The following is an 18,445-nucleotide window of genomic DNA, read 5'->3' as shown; positions in this document are numbered from 1 at the left end:
TGTTAGTTGCTCACAGCAGTAAATGACAATGTGGGTGGGACAAATGTTAATACTGTTGAAGTTTGCATTCTAGTAACAAATTTTACACATTGATTTTAGTTCTGAACATCGCAAATCTGTTGATTATCACCAGTTTAGGTTAGCCAGATTAAAGGGATAGTTCATCCAAAAATGAAAATTGTCATTATTTACTCACCCTCAAGTTGTTCCAAACCTGTATGAGTTTCTTTCTTCTTCTAAATGTCTCTGTTTTTGTGATGTCACAGGTCATACGCCAGCCCTGGCTTGCGCATCCAATAAAGCTGTTGCTGACTGCCTAGCTCTCATTCTGTCAACCATGAAGCCTTCCTCCTCCACACCTTCCTCATCCTCACCCTCTTCTCCCAGCCTCAACCTGCTCAAGCACTGTGGCATCACCGCCGCCTGCCCCCCCCTGCCCAATGGAGGCCTTCACCATGGTTACGGCAAAGATCGCCATGGTGCTACCATCGGCTTGGATGGCTGCTTGACCGAGTGAGGCGTTCTTACTTGTTAAAAAAAAAAAAAACCCACGTGGTCGCTTGGTTTGGTCCTCTCTACACACCTAGATACACCTATATGCAATTACAGCCACACATCCCTCCTGTGCCAGTATCAGAGCTTTTCTTCACGTCTCGGTAGAGAGCGAACACGAGAGGACAAATTTAGCTATTTATTTCTATTTATTTCCCCCCACTTTCCCTTTCCTCCCACCCCCTGACTCCCATCTTAGATGCTGTCCATTCAATATGAGTCTAATAAGTCTAAAATCTGAATCTAAGCCATCTATTCGAACCAGTATCCATCACTGGCGAGTCAGTCCTTTTATTTCTTCATTGCAGTCGATTTGACTCGGTTTGTTAGAATTATGCAGCTGTGTGTCTCCATGGTAACAGTGATAATGGATGGGTTTCCATATCATGCCTCCTATTTGCGTGACGCTGTGGCCTTGCATAGGAATTTACAGCCTGCCCTGAGGAACAATTTAAACGGGTTACACTAGATTTGCATGAATTTGCGGGACCATGTATTTGATAGTGGTCTTGTGTGTATGTTTGTGTGCGTGCGTGTTTGCGCTGTGTGTGTGACATCCACTTTTGCGCAACAGTCCTAGTTTTTCATCCCATACTTGATTCTTACTTTTTGAGGTTTTTATGTGAGGTGCAATCTGATTTAGCACAGATCAGGAAAAAACAAACAACCTAACAGAATCATTTTGACAGAAGGGAAACCATGCTACCTTAAGCCAAAAGACCAATGACCTCCTGGTAGAGGGGTCTGATATAATATAATGCTTGTTTACTGTTAGAGAGAAAAGGGATAGTGTTTGGATGGGTAAATTCATATTAGGTTTACAATAAAGGTAATAGGTAGTCCAGATCACTGTTTGCAGGTGGGCAGAAGAAAGAGGAGTTTAAAGTGTCATTATTGGGGGCGTTTAAAACATTATGAAGATACTACACTAAGGAAGTATAGAAAGCACAAATGTCATTACAGATGCAAACGTCATACACAGTACTTGCTCCTTGGGACCTTCGGTTTTATTTATTTTGGTTTGTTTTGGGTTGGCAGGGCCTCATAAAATATCTTCAATAAATCTACTGCTTTATTCGTTTATTGTTATAATATATATAACAATGGAGTTGCTTTCATAGTGCCTACTGAATTAATTTTTGACTATTTAGTGTCCAATTAGTTAAACACACCATATGCACTCCCCAAAGTTGTTGAGATGGTGCTTTGACTAGTGAAACATGAGTTGAGTATTTCACTATAATCCGTTATGAAATGATTAGCTAAATAGATGGATGTTTGATTCATGTATCAAGAACCCACTTGGGGGAGTGTACATGTCAAAAAATGAAGTGTTGAGGCTGATTGGACCTTTTTACATTTGTTTATGGTGTTGGGGAGCAGTCATGGGTATGACCAAAGTTGCGTGATTTCTAAATAGCATTTTATTAGGCACTTGCAGATATCCAAAAAAAAAAAGCATTATCTTTTCAATTATAAACCTTTTCTTTTCAATAATATTCACCCCTGCTCTATATAAAATGCTTCCTTATTGCCAAAGGTAGATTAATTAATAAAGTTAAGATTGTGCTTCCTTTAGGTTTTTTGCACCTAAACACAAAATAACAACATGTGAATGAGTGTTTTTGAAACATCCCTTTTTTTGTGCACCACAAACAGGCAATATATGCTCAGTCAGTAATGAGACAATCAGTTGAAAGGGCTTTTAATTTTGCCATGGATTTCTTTTTTCTTAAACAAGCAAAAGCATCTTTTTTTTTTCTTTTTTTTACAATTAGGAAGATCTATTCCCCTTAATTCAACACATCTACGAACTAATGCATACTTCAGGTATGAAATGTGGACTTGTTCTCAATTATACCAATACTATTATTTTCACTACAGTATATCAGGATTTTAGTGATGTAGATATAGTAGTATTGTAACTGATATTTTATTGATGAATGAAGGTGCGTAGAAAAATGAAACCGTAACGTTAGATGTTTAAAGGCTGTGTGGAGAGCATATTTATACTGATTTATGAAATGACCTCTTCGTCATTGTAATGACAATTTTTGGCTGCTTAAACAAGATTCTCCACTCTACGCTAGCCTGATATAAAGCACTTGCTTGTTCAGTTACAAAAAAGGTTGGAAAAATACGCTTTTGCATCTATCACAAGCTGTAAATGGGCAAATATCTGACCTCTACTTGCATGCGTGCAAATCGGATTAGTCGAGTTATATCAGTGTTTTGCCTGGGAAATATCTCTAAACTTGACTAAGAGGAAGTTGCTTTGTGGGAGTTTAATTCAAGCTTATTTACCTGTACTTGATCTTGACTTTATCACGTACACTAACTTTTGCTGGGGTTTGGTGGAGGGGAAGTAGTGTGTGTATAGACAGCACAGGGTACGATAATGAAGTGCAAGTTGATTGAGCTTGGAAGTTTTTTGCACTGCCGGTTATTCTGCTTATAGTTGTAGAAAAAACAAATTATTATTTATAAATTTAGTCTAGCTAGTCATACCACACTTAGTTGATTTCGAAAAACAAGTGCCCGTGGAGCCTGTGATTAGTGATGCATTTCATTTGGTGGAAAAAAAGTGCTGCTTTCGGTTTGTATCTTGGAGCTAATTTTTTTTAGAGGTGATCTTTGTCTATTTATTAGCGATAAAAATTCTTATCCAGCCAAAACAAACTAAAATGTACTTGTTTTAATTCCTCAAATTTCTAATTGTCTTATTGGCATTGCACTAAAATTGTTGAATTGTTTCGTCGAATGTATGCCGTGATAAAAGCAGCTTGCTTCGATGTTGGTGAAAATCTTGTATGCAGTAGTTGGCGATTGAAATAATTAGCTTGACGACAGGAACTTTGGAACTGAACCCTTTCAGAGCTTTTAATAGATTGAGTTGGTGCATCTGGTGTTCTGTGTTCGAACAATAAGGGAACCGGTCACAAAGTGGCAAGACTCTTTTTCTTTTTTTCTTTTTTTTAGGGTAGAGTATAACTTATAAAGGGGAGTTTCCTCCCTAAAATCATTTAGTGCCATAACTGTTCTTTTCCCTTTTTCATTTTGACACATTTGTAAAATGTGAATGAATGATTCTTTGGGTTCAGTTTTTGAGTGTGCATCAAGACCATTACCAAAAAAAATAATGAAGTCCAAGCTAACATAAGCTACTGTGCCCATTTTTATATATATATATATTGTAAAATGCCAGTATATTCACAATCAGACTGTCTCAAAATGCCAGTATATTCTTAACTGAGCTATACTGATGGGCTGGTTAACTCTTAGTGGAGCTCCCCTCCATTTGTTGAAGTGGACGCTTTCAAGGCTAAGCCATAACTCAACATTTGCCCTTATTAATTGAATAGCCGGAGTTGAGTCATTCAGTCAACGGCTCCTTTAAAAAGAATATTTTCTAAATCTTCCATTGTAATTAATCAAACCCACGAACCATTGATAACTTGAGGTTTATGTCTACGCAATGGAATTATGAAACGCCTTAATTTCATTATTAACTGAAGGGCAAATTTGAAATTTACCAAAATGACACATTTACTTAGCTTTTCTTGTTTTCTTCTGGATCAACAAAATGTGCAGTTTAAGGAGCTTTTTGTGTTCGTTTTTTTACGCAACTTTGCTATGAAGGGCCAGCTTTCATTGCCTGTTGACCAAGCTATAATGGTTGCAGTTACTTGCAGGCAGTTGTAAACTAGAGTTGTCTAATAATTGTAACCATTTTGTTGGAAAGCAGATTAATTGTAGCTAACTCAGTGTCCTTATTGTATGTCCATCCTTGCATATTTGTACCGATATCATTTGTTTTTCTCGCTAAGGTATTAATGGCTGATAGAATGTCTGATTTACCTCAGCGGACCTCAGCGTCCCTACTACTTGAAGACACATCCATTTAAGGCAATACTCAAAACACCTGTTTCATTTAACCTTTGTCTATCTCCCAACTTTTTGCCTTAAGAGGAAATGGTATAGTTCAGCAGTCGCAGCACTTGAGAGATTTTGTCGTTAACCTGGGATCTCATTTCGATGAGATTCATAAGAAGCACAGTTTTACAGGTTGTTTTGCTGAAAGATGTACCATACTGGCTTCTGGCCTAAAAATAATCATTTTCATGGAATTTATTAGGAGTTTTTGCACTAGGATATAGAAAAATGAAAAATGTTTTTGTTTAACACGTATGCGTATTTAGCTGTACAAAATAATTAGATTTTTAATATTTGACCATGAAACTAGAAACACTTTGAGGAAAAAAAATTCATGATTTAGTTCTCCTGGTTCTAAGTACTGATTTTCACACTTGAATGTGACTTATGAAAACATCATAATGAAAGTCTGCAGGGAAAAAAAAATCCGTATTGGAACGACTTTGGAACTACATCTAAAATCCATCGGTAAATTCTTTTTACAAAACAGGTCAGATTTTGTCCCCAGTTTTTTCAGTGTCTTGATTGAAACATTTAAGTTGTAAAACTTGTGTATTGTTATAAATGCAAATATTTCTAACAAGGTAAATAACAGAAGCACAAGATGTGCAAGATGTAATTCCTCACGTGTGGTCGGTATTGCCTTGACGTGGCAATCTTACCTCATCAACTAGCAGTCCTTAAAATCTATCGTGCTATAAATACTGGTACATGTAATTTGGGTGGGCTTTTTAGCTACGCATGATCCATGCAACTAGAATCCTAAGGTCACGCTCCAAGGCCTTGAAATGGGAAACATTGGAGTTTTCAAGGGGTGCTCTTGAACTTAAATGATGTCCTTCACCCTGGCTTAGTGTTACTTCACGTTTCTACTTTATAAGCGCTAATAGTTCAAATTGTAAATCTGCAAGCGAATGATCTAGTCAGAAAAAAAAGCTGCTTTTTGTTCTCGCCAGCAGCTTGTTTTCATAAGGCTATTTAGAAGACCATCGGAGCCTGACTGATTGGCTGATCTGACAGGGCACGTAGGGATCCCTTTAAAATACATTTTCATATTTAAAAAAAAAAAAAAAAAAAAGCTATGCAGGAATATTTTCTTTTTATCTCACAGAGTTGCATAGTGCCACCAGAGATAGCCCAAGAGCTTCACTGACCGATCACGGACCTTCAGAAGTTCATCTGTAAATCTAACACCGACCTCACTTGCTTGTTGGCTTCGGTTGAGAAAATGACTGCTTTGCGTGGCATGCTGCTATTTCTTTGGAGTCTGCAAGCATCTTCATCATCTCTTTAAAGTACTACACTTTGTGACGAGTGTGTGGGATTGTGCCTTTTGTTATCAAGTACATGCCACAGGGTATGGTCTTCCATTAAACACCTTTAGTGAGCCTTATGAATGAACAACTGTTGTAAGTTTCAGAAATAGCCACCATCCACGAGGTTGCGTTTTTGAGCCATCAAAACCTGCGATCAAATTTGTCACAACACCGCAAATGAATAAATAACCTTTGTAAATTTACTTCAACCACAATGGCGAAACATTTGATCGGTTCTAGCTAGTGACCTGTTGAAACTCTATGGAAAAAAAACGTGTTTAGTTTTACAAAGTGTGATCTCTTAGTGAAGTAGACGTGTGCCGTGTCGTTTTCGTGTGGTAATGCATTGGAGATTAGTTGTAACCCAGTGTCTTGTAGAATGTTGGCATGACTCCTTTTCTCTATGTTGTATTGACGTCAAAGTATCCACCTGAAATGGACTGAAGTGCAATAACTTTTTTTGTGCGCCATAGTATCCTTAATGGAGGAAAATGCCCTCTTACATAATCCATCATGTTTTGTTTTTTCTTCCTTTAAGCAGGGTATTTAATTTCACTTATTTATGTTTTTTGGATTGTATAAATTTGAACTCCTTCCTGCTTTGCCTTCGTAAGTGGCACTTTCTTGTGGAATGTACAATGGACTTGGTGGAAACTGTGATAGGTGTCAAAGCCTTATCGATACTTCTTGCTTACTGGAAAGATGGCATTTCTGTTTGTTCATCAGTTGATAGGTCAGAGAGTGCCGTTTTCCATGAACCTTCTTCTGCGCCACTTAAAGTCAGTGTCTGCTTTTTGTGGCATGTTAAGCATTTGTGTATGTTTGTGGGGGGGTGTTTAGACCTGTTAATTTACCTCTGATCAATTGATACCAAAAGCAAAGTGCATTGCCAGGAATTACAGTTCTTTTTTGGATTAGAGATTGTGATAGCTGTATTTGGAAATGGTATCTTGAATGTTGTTGTTGTTGTTGTTGTTGTTGTCGTCACCAGTGAAATATGCAGGTTTTTATTTCTCCCCACACAACATTTGAACTTTGGGCCATATGTTCTGCGGTACCAAAGAACGTTTCATTGCTGATCTTTGAATCGGGTTTTTTTTTTTTTTTTTTTTTTGACATAAAGATCCCAATATTTGTTGTTTCATGCCTTTGTAAATTTTTGACAAATTCAAAAAAGAAAAATGGAACTTGTACCATAATGAAACATTCCTTTGAATTTCATTGAACAAAACAGAGATACCATTGACGGTTAATACCAGAAGTCATATAATAATCTTCAAAGTAACTTAACTTTAAGCTCTTTCATTTTGGCCTCAAGCAATCAATGACTTCATATTTGATATCACAGGGAGCACACTGAATAAAGTAATCTAGTATTTCACAACATAGGACCAATGTATGTCTCTGTAGAGATGGCCACTTGATTTCATTCAAGAACAAGCAATACATGTATCAAGAGACAATTGTATATTTCTAAAGATTTGTTGGCTCTGGCTGCTTTTGGCCTGGCTATGTAATCTGTGGCACCTTAGGTTAACACCCTCTTCTTGTAACTGAAACAAACATAAGAGATTTCAGTGCTGAGAGAGCCTTATTTCAGTCAAACTGAATGTGAATTGGATGTGTGCAGGATTTGGCCATTTCAAAGCGACTGGCTTTAATCGAGCGGACCTCCTGCGTTCCGTGTTTGAATCCAGTTTCACTAAGACCTGCCGTCTTTAAGACTTTCCAAAAGATTGCTGTTTCAAGAAAAGCAAAAATACTACACGGTGGCTACGTTTCCATCGCCAAAATGCTGAACCTAAAGGCTGGGATGGATGAAAGGCTCATTTATTTCTGATAAAACAGGGTTACCGTCAAGCGCCGCTTGAACATGCCAAGTATTCGACTCTGTGATGTGACGGAAACGCATTACGACGTGAAGGAAATGTGACCCTGACTTTAAAAAAAAGCCACCGAACTGCACTATTTACTTGAGAATTGAAACCCAAGCTGCTCTCTGCTAATTGTTTAGACGATGGAAACGTGGTCACGATCGTGTAGGGCAGCACCCGGTGTGTATGTGTTGTGCGTGCGAGTTCGACAAACAGGGGTCATATCAACCCTGTATACCTCATCGACATATCTGCAAATATTCTTATCCTGTCTATCTTTAAGTTAAACGTGTAGGAGATACCATCACCAGCAGAAGCCTGGGACCATTGCAGGGTCTATGACATCACACCAATTCCATATCAAACAATAAGATCACGACTTGCTTGCCGCTTCAAGTCTGACCCATACCCGCAGTGTCACAAACACAATGGTTTTAGAATTAGCGAAACGTGAGGCATTTTAAGTAGCATTATCCTACCTCTGTGTTACAGCTTGATGCATCTAAATCTCCACCAGTTGTTGACAAATGGAAATATATATGTATATGGAACAGATATAACTTATAACCAACAATCGGTGATATAAGACAACAATTAGTGTACTCGACTGTGTGTCTGTCTGTGTGTAACATGACATTTGTAAGTGTATACACGAGTACCACTGGAATGTGAAGCCAGACTGTATTATGATTTTATTTTTTAGTGTGTGAGTGTATTTTTTTTCTTCTTCAAATTCAACTTCCTCCCCATTATATTTCAAATGATGTCAAATGTGTCTTGCCTCTATCGCTGCTTTTTTTTTTTTTTTTTGCTTTTTGCTCTTTTTTTTGACAAAACGGAGAAAAATATCAGCCTATACTAGCTGGCATTTACATTTGTGCTCATTTATTTCCCCTCCGTTTTTTCACTTTCTCTCACTTCTAAATGTTCACTGTGAGCGCTCTGAACTCAAGTTTACAGCTCTTCATGGTATGTACGTGTATTTGGTCGAGTTCAGTAGAGTGCGTGGATGGTTGTATGACTTTGGTACTGAAGCAACAACTCAATTTTCTACTGGTGGTGGGGGTTTGAAAGGGGGTTGGTTGGTTTGAGTTATGCACATTCATTCTGTACTAAAATATGGGGTATGTAGAATTCCCTAGCCTTACGCCCTTCCAAAAACACTACGCCGGTCACTGGCTAATTCGCATTAGCTATCCACCACCCTGCCAACTTTGTACCTCTGTACATATCCATTTTGGACCTGGGGGCACGGGGCGAATTCGGTGGATTCTACCTGAATCTGTCAGGACGGTCACGTGACCCCTTCCTAGACTTGAGGAAGGAGAACCTTCACCCTTTCAACCCCACAAAAAGACCTCAAGCCATTCATTTCCTTATGTGACAATGCAATCCTGAAAGCACTTTGCCTTGTTAATTCATAGTATGAGCTTGTGAATGGTTACTTGTTACTAACAGATGTGAAACTCTGTACATGTATTTAAGTAAGAAAGAACATAATCATTTTTAATTTGAGCTTATTAAAAATGAATTGGTCTCTCTGACTTTAAAGACAAAAAAAAAAAAAAAAAAAATCCCATATGTTTTTGTTAGTCAGGTTCATGAACTGCTGCAGCCAGTAGGTCTTGTCATTCAGTATCGTGGCTTAGAATTGGTAATGTTGAAATAAAATGCTATTGCTACATACAAGTTGTTGTTGTGTGTCTTCTGTTTCTCTTAACACTACACAATGTTAGCATGTTGTAACAGCATATTTTATTAAATATTACATGTTTGTGATGGGATGTATTTAAATCGCATAGTATTAGGCCTTTTAACTTGGAATTTTTAAACTGCTTTGGTTCAAATTAAGGTCAATCCATTTTCCCTTCTCTTTAGCAAATCATATGAATGTCAAGAAGAGCTATATTTTTCGTTAAACCATTTTTATTGCAAAAACTGTTTTTAATTTGCGATGATAGCTGGAAATTATTCTAATATAAAAAGTATTAAATTATAACCAATTTAAAATTGAAAGACACCCTTTTGCTGGAAACAATGACATGCTTATTGTAAATTTGTAAAGATTGTAGATTATCAGTTTAACAGCAACCATGTTCAATACATAAAAATAAAAAAAAACAATATTTAAGGTTGCATAGGCATAGAAATACTTATATGATAAATGAAAGTAAGACGTATTGATGACTATTAGCCTCATAGGGCAAGTTACAGTTACATCAACTGGCTAGAATCTCCTTAATCACATCATTCAGTAAGACGTATTTCCCACATAAATTTCTTCAGTTTAAAATATGTTGACCGATGATGCCTATGTATGAGATCCTCCCACTGTTCCTCTTTTTATAGCGATCCATTATCCAGTGCACTTTCTTCAGAATATCCACATCTACACAGTAGTTCATAATGGGATGAGGTATGTACACAATACTGCTGGTTTGGATGGAAATTCTCACACTGGTGTGATATCCTGAGGATGAAGTTGCATATGAATATTCTTTAGTTTATATCCTTAGTCTTCTCCCAGACTAATGGCAATATGATCCTCAAAAAGGGCGATGCAAAGCATGATGGCGCCCCCTATCAGCAGGCCCAGACTCTGCAGGAGGAAGCGCTTCAGAGGGCTCAGAGATCCAGCATCTCCATGGAGCATTTCCGGCATCTAGGGAAACAGCGTTATATAAAGATACTGTATTCATTATGACCGTTATGGAGATGCAGTGGAGTCTTTAACATCAACTACAATGGTAAAGTTGTAAATAAAACAACAGTGTGTTCTATGTCGGCATGATAACACAAAAAGGTTCAATTTGTTACCATGAAATAACATTGAAAAATATTTCTAAGGCATTTATTAATCTTCGATGTTAATTAAAACATTTACAAGTACATTGAGCCTATTATAATCAAAAGTTGTATCTGTTAGCCTGCCTATATATTAATATTATATTATTTAATGGATCTGAGCTAACGCAAACTAACAATGAACAGTTGTACTATTATTAGCTAACATTAACAAAGATTAATAAATGTTTTGCTTATTGTTACTTGACATTAGTCAGTGCATTAACTAATAGAACCATATTGTAAAGTGTAACCTTCAGTCTTTCTACTTCAAATTTCATGTTTAATTCGGTGTGTTACTTGCCATTTTTTTTATACTTAATTGTGAAATTACTAGCAATTTGTGAGTGAAAATTGTTTTAAAGGAAATCCTACACAATTTTTTTTTTCATTGTAGTTAACAGCAGCGACTTCATGACATAGGCATTCTGAATTATGTCAGCTTTTCAAATAAAATAAAGTCTTAAATGAACATTTAATGTTTACCATATCAGCAAGAGCAACATAAAGGAAGACCCCAGCTGTGACGGTGAGAATCCAAGGTGAGTGCGTCGCCCACTGGTTTCCCAACGCCGTCCCTGTAAAAACACCAAGAAAGCCCAGCAGAGCCGAGACTGCGCTGAACACAGCCAGTCTGCGTACAGGCCAGCCTGCAGCCAACAGAACCGCCAAATCACCTGCAGACAAGAGCAAACATATATATATGCAATACTGATGATTCATAATGACCATTTATAGGCTACTAGAAACGACTCAATCATGTACCCAGCTCATGCGGAAGCTCATGGCAGAACACAGCGATCGTAGTGCTGAGTCCACCGGTCAGACTCTGAGAAAATGCAACACCTAGAGGACAAAAAGGAAAAATTAAGATTAAATGCATTCAAAAATACTTTTATACCTAAATTAAAGGTCAGTGTTTCTCAGCCTGTTTTGTTACAGAGCAAACATTTTACATTGTGCACCAATACACGGTAATATATAATTTATTTTTTGCAAATATCTTCATCTAATGAGAGTGTAATTAATTAAACATTAATTTTAATATTATTATTTAGTAGTTAGTACACCTTTAATGAGTGATCGTTTTATCTACCAATGGCTAGTCCATCTGTAAGGTTATGTATTCCATCTCCCATCACCACCATCCATGCCATGCTTCTGATGCCTGTTTTCCCTGGTCCAGGCTGCCAATGAGAATGCCCATGCCCTGAGCTCTCATTCTGATTGGCTAATGAGGTACCTATAACAGAGTATGGATGCATTTATAAGTTGCGTAATCATTTTTTCTTTTCTGGTTCACTCTTTCTCACGTGTTAAATGTTACCTTAAAGTTAAAGTTAAAAGTTAAAATACCTTGCAGGGCGTCAAGCTCCCTTCCAGACTCTACATTGTGCCTCCTTTTCTTTAAAATCTGTTAAAAGAAGGGAACAGTTTGTAATGATAAATGACAACTACTCCACATCTCTTTCCTCAAAACAAAGTGTTTTTAAGTCAGCAGGTCATAATGAAAGTCCAAAAAATATGTTTCCCACTGGATGAAGCTCACCTTGAAATGCTGCTTAATTCCCAGAAGACTCTCAAAGACAAATAGAAGATAAAGTCCTCCCAGCACACTCAGACCCTTGAAAACAGCATCCTGATGTTCAGTGTGTTGACTGAAGATGGCCTGAAATCACAAACACCCAACATCTATAGCACATGAATAAGAATTTTTTATTTATTTTATTAGTTTTTTAATATTATTGTTTATATCTACAGTGAGGAAAATAAGTATTTGAACACCCTGCTATTTTGCAAGTTCTCCCACTTAGAAATCATGGAGGGGTCTGAAATTGTCATCGTAGGTGCATGTCCACTGTGAGAGACATAATCTAAAAAAAAAAAATCCAGAAATCACAATGTATGATTTTTTTAACTATTTATTTGTATGATACAGCTGCAAATAAGTATTTGAACACCTGAGAAAATCAATGTTAATATTTGGTACAGTAGCCTTTGTTTGCAATTACAGAGGTCAAACGTTTCCTGTAGTTTTTCACCAGGTTTGCACACACTGCAGGAGGGATTTTGGCCCACTCCTCCACACAGATCTTCTCTAGATCAGTCAGGTTTCTGGGCTGTCGCTGAGAAACACGGAATTTGAGCTCCCTCCAAAGATTCTCTATTGGGTTTAGGTCTGGAGACTGGCTAGGCCACGCCAGAACCTTGATATGCTTCTTAAAGAGCCACTCCTTGGTTATCCTGGCTGTGTGCTTCGGGTCATTGTCATGTTGGAAGACCCAACCTCGACCCATCTTCAATGCTCTAACTGAGGGAAGGAGGTTGTTCCCCAAAATCTCGCAATACTTGGCCCCGGTCATCCTCTCCTTAATACAGTGCAGTCGCCCTGTCCCATGTGCAGAAAAACACCCCCAAAGCATGATGCTACCACCCCCATGCTTCACAGTAGGGATGGTGTTCTTGGGATGGTACTCATCATTCTTCTTCCTCCAAACACGTTTAGTCGAATTATGACCAAAAAGTTCTATTTTGGTCTCATCTGACCACATGACTTTCTCCCATGACTCCTCTGGATCATCCAAATGGTCATTGGCAAACTTAAGACGGCCCTTGACATGTGCTGGTTTAAGCAGGGGAACCTTCCGTGCCATGCATGATTTCAAACCATGACGTCTTAGTGTATTACCAACAGTAACCTTGGAAACGGTGGTCCCAGCTCTTTTCAGGTCATTGACCAGCTCCTCCCGTGTAGTTCTGGGCTGATTTCTCACCTTTCTTAGGATCATTGAGACCCCACGAGGTGAGATCTTGCATGGAGCCCCAGTCCGAGGGAGATTGACAGTCATGTTTAGCTTCTTCCATTTTCTAATGATTGCTCCAACAGTGAACCTTTTTTCACCAAGCTGCTTGGCAATTTCCCCGTAGCCCTTTCCAGCCTTGTGGAGGTGTACAATTTTGTCTCTAGTGTCTTTGGACAGCTCTTTGGTCTTGGCCATGTTAGTAGTTGGATTCTTACTGATTGTATGGGGTGGACAGGTGTCTTTATGCAGCTAACGACCTCAAACAGGTGCATCTAATTTAGGATAATAAATGGAGTGGAGGTGGACATTTTAAAGGCAGACTAACAGGTCTTTGAGGGTCAGAATTCTAGCTGATAGACAGGTGTTCAAATACTTACTTGCAGCTGTATCATACAAATAAATAGTTAAAAAATCATATATTGTGATTTCTGGATTTTTTTTTTTTGATTATGTCTCTCACAGTGGACATGCACCTACGATGACAATTTCAGACCCCTCCATGATTTCCAAGTGGGAGAACTTGCAAAATAGCAGGGTGTTCAAATACTTATTTTCCTCACTGTATATCTATATATCTATATCTATCTATCTATATATGTATATATACTGTGTGTGTGTGTATATATATATATATATATATATATATATATATATATATATATATATATATATATATATATATATATATACACACACAGTATCACAGTATCATTTATCTATAATTTAATAGATAATTTTATTGTATCCCAGCTAACAGGGAACATTCTCAGAACTTCAGCTAATGTTCTTGCAAGGTTCTTTCAAAGTTGTGAACAAATGTCTTCCAGTAACGTTAATAGAATGTTCCTTCAAAGTTATCTGGTCTTTAATAATGTTCTCAAAACATTAGCACAAAAACTTTATTTATACATCTGAAATGTTCTGAAATGTTTTAGTTCATCTAACATTTTTTAAATGTTACTGCTTGTTTCAGATTGTTCAGAGAACATTCAAAAGTAACACAAAGGAAGATATTTTGAAGAATGTAAGGATGACTTTTTTTTCCTACAATGGAAGTCAATGGCCATCAACTGTCTGGTTAACGACATTCTTCAAAATACCTTCTTTGGTGTTCAGCAGAAGAAGAAAAATAATACAGGTTTGGAACAACTTGAGGGTGAGTAAATGATGACAGAATTTTCATTTTTGGGTGAACTAAACCTTTAGTCCCAGACTAAAATGCATGTTTTAACTCTTTTAACTGAAAGCAACTTGCACTGATATATTAAAATATGTCAGTGTCATTGTTTTGTCTCAAGATGCACACCAGAAATGTTTTTTTTTCTAAGGCATGTTTATAAAAACTACTTATCCTAATTGAACTAAAGCCTAATCCTGGCATCATCTAAGCCCTGTGTGTGAAACCATGGGGTTTTTAAACATTCAGAGAACATTTAAAACAATGTTTTTATTAGAACATTAGCAAAACGCTCTTATAACATATTTTTGTTAGCTGGGATATTTGAAGAATTACAGAATAATTATGTGACTTTTAATTTGCATTGTGTTACTTACATGGGGCAGGAGGTGCAGGAGGGCATCTCCGCAGAGCGTGCCCACTGCCATCCCAGCCATCGGGCAGAGGAATATTTGAAGGATAGAAGGTTGAAGCAGGGGTGCCAGTCCCAGGGCAACCAGAGAGGGCAAACTGATGACAAAGAGTGCCAAGGAGGCCCAACCTAGAGCTGAGGTAAAATTATTGTTTAATCATCACTATCATTAAAACAAACACAAATTTATTCTGATATCACACTTAAGGGAAACAGTTTACACACACACACACCTCTGAGGAAACCCTCACTGGTTTTGCTTCCCTGTGACTGCTCCTCTGCGTGTCGCAGACACACTCCGGTGTCAATCTGGTACAGGAGGGCAGGGCACAGGAAGGTGAAGTGGGCAGGAGTGATATGGGACGCTTGGCCCAGCCCAAAGTTCCACAAGAGCTGGGTAACGTTTAGACACTGCGATAAGGTAATAAGAAATGTGAGATAAGATTCAGATTCAACATTATTACATGGCTCTCTGGAATACTCGATTATGATTGGTCAATTTTCCTTACCATTGGAATGGTGTATATTACAGTGCTCTTCAGAGTAAAACTTCCATTACTTCCATTTCTAACACTTTCTCTTGTTTTATACACTGAAGTCAGAACTTAATATTACTGTAATATTGTTGCAGTGGTCATCATGTCAGTATATGGTCGATTGCAAAGAACTATTCTTTTCCTTATGGGACACATTAAGATAATATACAGGCAAAATAGTCCAAACTCATATTCATATTTGATCAAATAATGACTACCTGACTACCTATCTAGCACTTAAGAAAATAAATATGCGTTGGTAAATGATAAGTATGACAAAAAAGTTGAAATTATGAGATAAAAAGTCATGTCTGTTATGACATACTAAGTTATGAGATTATAAAGTCAAAATTATCAGATAAAAAGTCGAAATTTCCATTTCAATTATCTCATAATTTTGTATTTTCAACTTTTTATGTATATATATGACATTTTAGCTCATAATTTAAACATTTTATATCATAATTTCACAATCTTTTGTGTCATAATTATTACAGTGTTAACTCATAATGTCGACATTTTAGCATAAGTTTGACTTTTTATTTTATAATTATGGTTTTCATGTCATAATTTAAACTTTTTGTCAATTATGGCTTTTTATCTCATAATTATTACATTTTAACTCGTAATTTCAATATTTTATCATTTCAAATTTTGTCAATTATTTTTTGTCATAATTTTAACTTTTTACTCACAATTAAGACCTAATATGTCATCATTTTTACTTTTTTATCTCTTAATTATGACTTAGTATCTCATAATTTTGACTATTAATGTCATAATTATGATTTACCAAAGCATGATTTTTTTAATGTGGAAGAAATGGGCTTCCATACTCATATATATGTATTTACATATGCCAGATACTGTGTTTTAACAATATTTTCTGCTGGCATGCTGGTGGTTCAAGAAGGCTTCTTTAGAAGGCTTCGAGTTTAACCAGTATGATTTGATCAACCAGCATCACCAGAAAATGTCAACATGACCATGATGGTCAACTAACTTTACCAGTTGAGTTTTACTGATACAGTATGGCTTTTCTGGCCCACCAGCTAGACCAGCATTAAACCAGCACTAACCAGTTAAAACAAATCTTTTCAGCAGGGCACGTGATTATTATCTCTCTCCAAAATAGTCTGTGTACCTCACACAGACCGGGAAAGGCAAATGGATTGAATTTTACTGTCTGCACACCTCAAGATATCAACAGACCTTTGGTCATGTGATAGTGAAGAGGATTCATTTCGTAGACTTTGTCCATAACACCCTAACAGGAAGTTCAGGAGAAAATACTCACATTCCCATGAAGGTGTTTCTCTGTAGGATGGTCTGACAGTGGTGACACACTTTCTTCCACTTTGTGTCTTAGGCCAGGGTTTGGAAAATAGTCAGAGTGACCCCATTCTGCAGGAGATCCACTGAGCACTGATTTATTGTGAGGTCTAGGACTGAAAGTTTTAATGGATTAGTCTTTGGCACCAACAAGAATCTGTGAGTGTAGAGAAGATAATGCAATAAAGCTTTAGCCATCTTACCTTTCTTTGAGTGGAGGTGAGTTTGTGGTCTTTGGATGATGATGGTCATCATGCGAATGCTTCACTCCACCATGTTGGATCTCAAGGACACTGACTTCCCCCAGACCTAAACTGCCTAGCAACTTCTGCAGACCCTCATAGGTTAAAGTCCCATTGTCCCCATACTGAAGGAACAGGCGTTGCAAGTAGTAGCCCTTGAGAGAATATTAAATCTGAATTACTATTTTGTCAACAGCCATCATTTTCAAGGTCCACATATGTTAATATTTTTCTGATAGTGCATTGGGGTCATAAACTTAGTCTGCAACTATATCCCCAATCCATGAATTTCAACACAGGTGCTGAAACTACAACTGTAACCTAGTTCAATTTGAGTGATTGCATCAGAGTCATTGTTGATAAGATTTTTGCGCTCAGTGTTAAAATCACTTGATTTCTTTATGTTTTAAAAAAATCCCACAAGAATGTGGTAGATCTACTTTACAAGGTTTGTAGGAACCAGTAAATCACAAAAGCCACTGTGGATTATCAAAGACAAGAATCTGCTTCTTAAACTTTAGTTTTTAAAAAAAAAATCCTCTAAACATACCTGCTCTTCAAAAGCTTCCTCTAATTGTTCCAGTGTAGATTTGACTTGTGTGCTCTCATTCAACTTCTTGACCTTGTCGACCTGGGCATGTGTTGCCAGTGTGAGGAATGGTGGGATCATCACAGAAATCATACAGTGGTAGAGCAGAAGCTTCAAGCTCAGAGTCGTCCTTGGGGAAAATGCAAATAAATATGAATCATTTTATCATGTGGGCCTCAGCAATCAATATAAGTTTTAATTAAGCATAATTCAATAGGCATTGCTGAATCAAAATTCAATAGGCATTGCTGAATCAATCAGAATTGTCAAGTCACAATCATTTACATAGCGCTTTTTACAATACAGATTGTTTCAAAGCAGCTTTACAGTGATAATAGGAAATGAATGCATCAAAGATTATTTTGGCTAAACAGCAGCTCTAAAGAGATCTCAACAATGTCTGAAACCGTGCTCAAATTTCCTAAGACACCAAAGTCTGCAATTAAAAGTCAGGTTTTCTAGCAAATATGCTATAATTATTATTATTATTTAAATTTAGAAGAAATCTAAGAAACATTCAGAGCTAGGAGAGAGCAACATTTGAGCAATTTCCCTCTGTGTAAGCCTATTTGTGTAGAATTTCCATTCTTGTTACTATAATTTAAAAAAAAAATGTTTAAGAATAAATACTTTAGAAGATTCTTAAATCAAAAGCTTGCAGGAAGCACATTGTAATTCATTTACCACGCAGTCTTTAAAGTTATATGTAAGTATAATATACATATATATAATGTAAATGTAGAATTTATGCTTTAACGGATCAACTCTTTACCAGACTATCTGTCCACCCATGATTTTCTGCAGTCTCTTAAGCGCGTTACATGATCTCCTGTA

The 18,445-nt window shown here is 37.1% G+C and overlaps 2 protein-coding genes across 2 annotated transcripts in view; one reads left to right on the top strand and one right to left on the bottom strand.

Annotated features, from left to right (window-relative positions):
- The window catches only part of ankrd52a (ankyrin repeat domain 52a), a 23,770-nt gene extending 14,406 nt beyond the window's left edge, over positions 1-9,364 (top strand). Inside the window, exon 28 of the mRNA XM_084099630.1 lies at positions 267-9,364. Within this exon, the coding sequence (XP_083955756.1) occupies positions 267-517 (251 nt within the window). The 3' untranslated portion in view covers positions 518-9,364. The remainder of the gene's footprint in view (positions 1-266) is intronic.
- slc39a5 (solute carrier family 39 member 5) lies at positions 7,748-18,445 on the bottom strand. Its single transcript, XM_084099631.1, has 12 exons — positions 18,384-18,445; positions 17,573-17,741; positions 16,984-17,177; positions 16,746-16,896; positions 15,146-15,323; positions 14,878-15,047; positions 12,069-12,188; positions 11,876-11,933; positions 11,616-11,762; positions 11,285-11,365; positions 11,006-11,196; positions 7,748-10,337 (listed from the first exon to the last, which is right to left on the bottom strand). The coding sequence occupies exons 1-12, from the start codon at positions 18,401-18,403 to the stop codon at positions 10,188-10,190; spliced, it is 1,629 nt and encodes a 542-aa protein (XP_083955757.1). The 5' UTR covers positions 18,404-18,445; the 3' UTR covers positions 7,748-10,187.

The sequence above is a fragment of the Abramis brama genome (genome assembly GCF_963993115.1).
Source record: "Abramis brama genome assembly, chromosome: 22".
Taxonomy (NCBI): domain Eukaryota; kingdom Metazoa; phylum Chordata; class Actinopteri; order Cypriniformes; family Leuciscidae; genus Abramis; species Abramis brama.
The sequence above is the reverse complement of the archived record's forward strand: the minus strand, read 5'-3'. Positions and strand labels throughout refer to the sequence as shown.

Coding starts and splice junctions, on each gene's coding strand:
- slc39a5 (XM_084099631.1), bottom strand. CDS start 18,403: ATGGGTGGACAGATAGTCTG. Junction 17,178..17,572: donor AGGAAGCTTTTGAAGAGCAG/GTATGTTTAGAG, acceptor TATTCTCTCAAG/GGCTACTACTTGCAACGCCT. Junction 15,048..15,145: donor CAGTGAGGGTTTCCTCAGAG/GTGTGTGTGTGT, acceptor ATTTTACCTCAG/CTCTAGGTTGGGCCTCCTTG.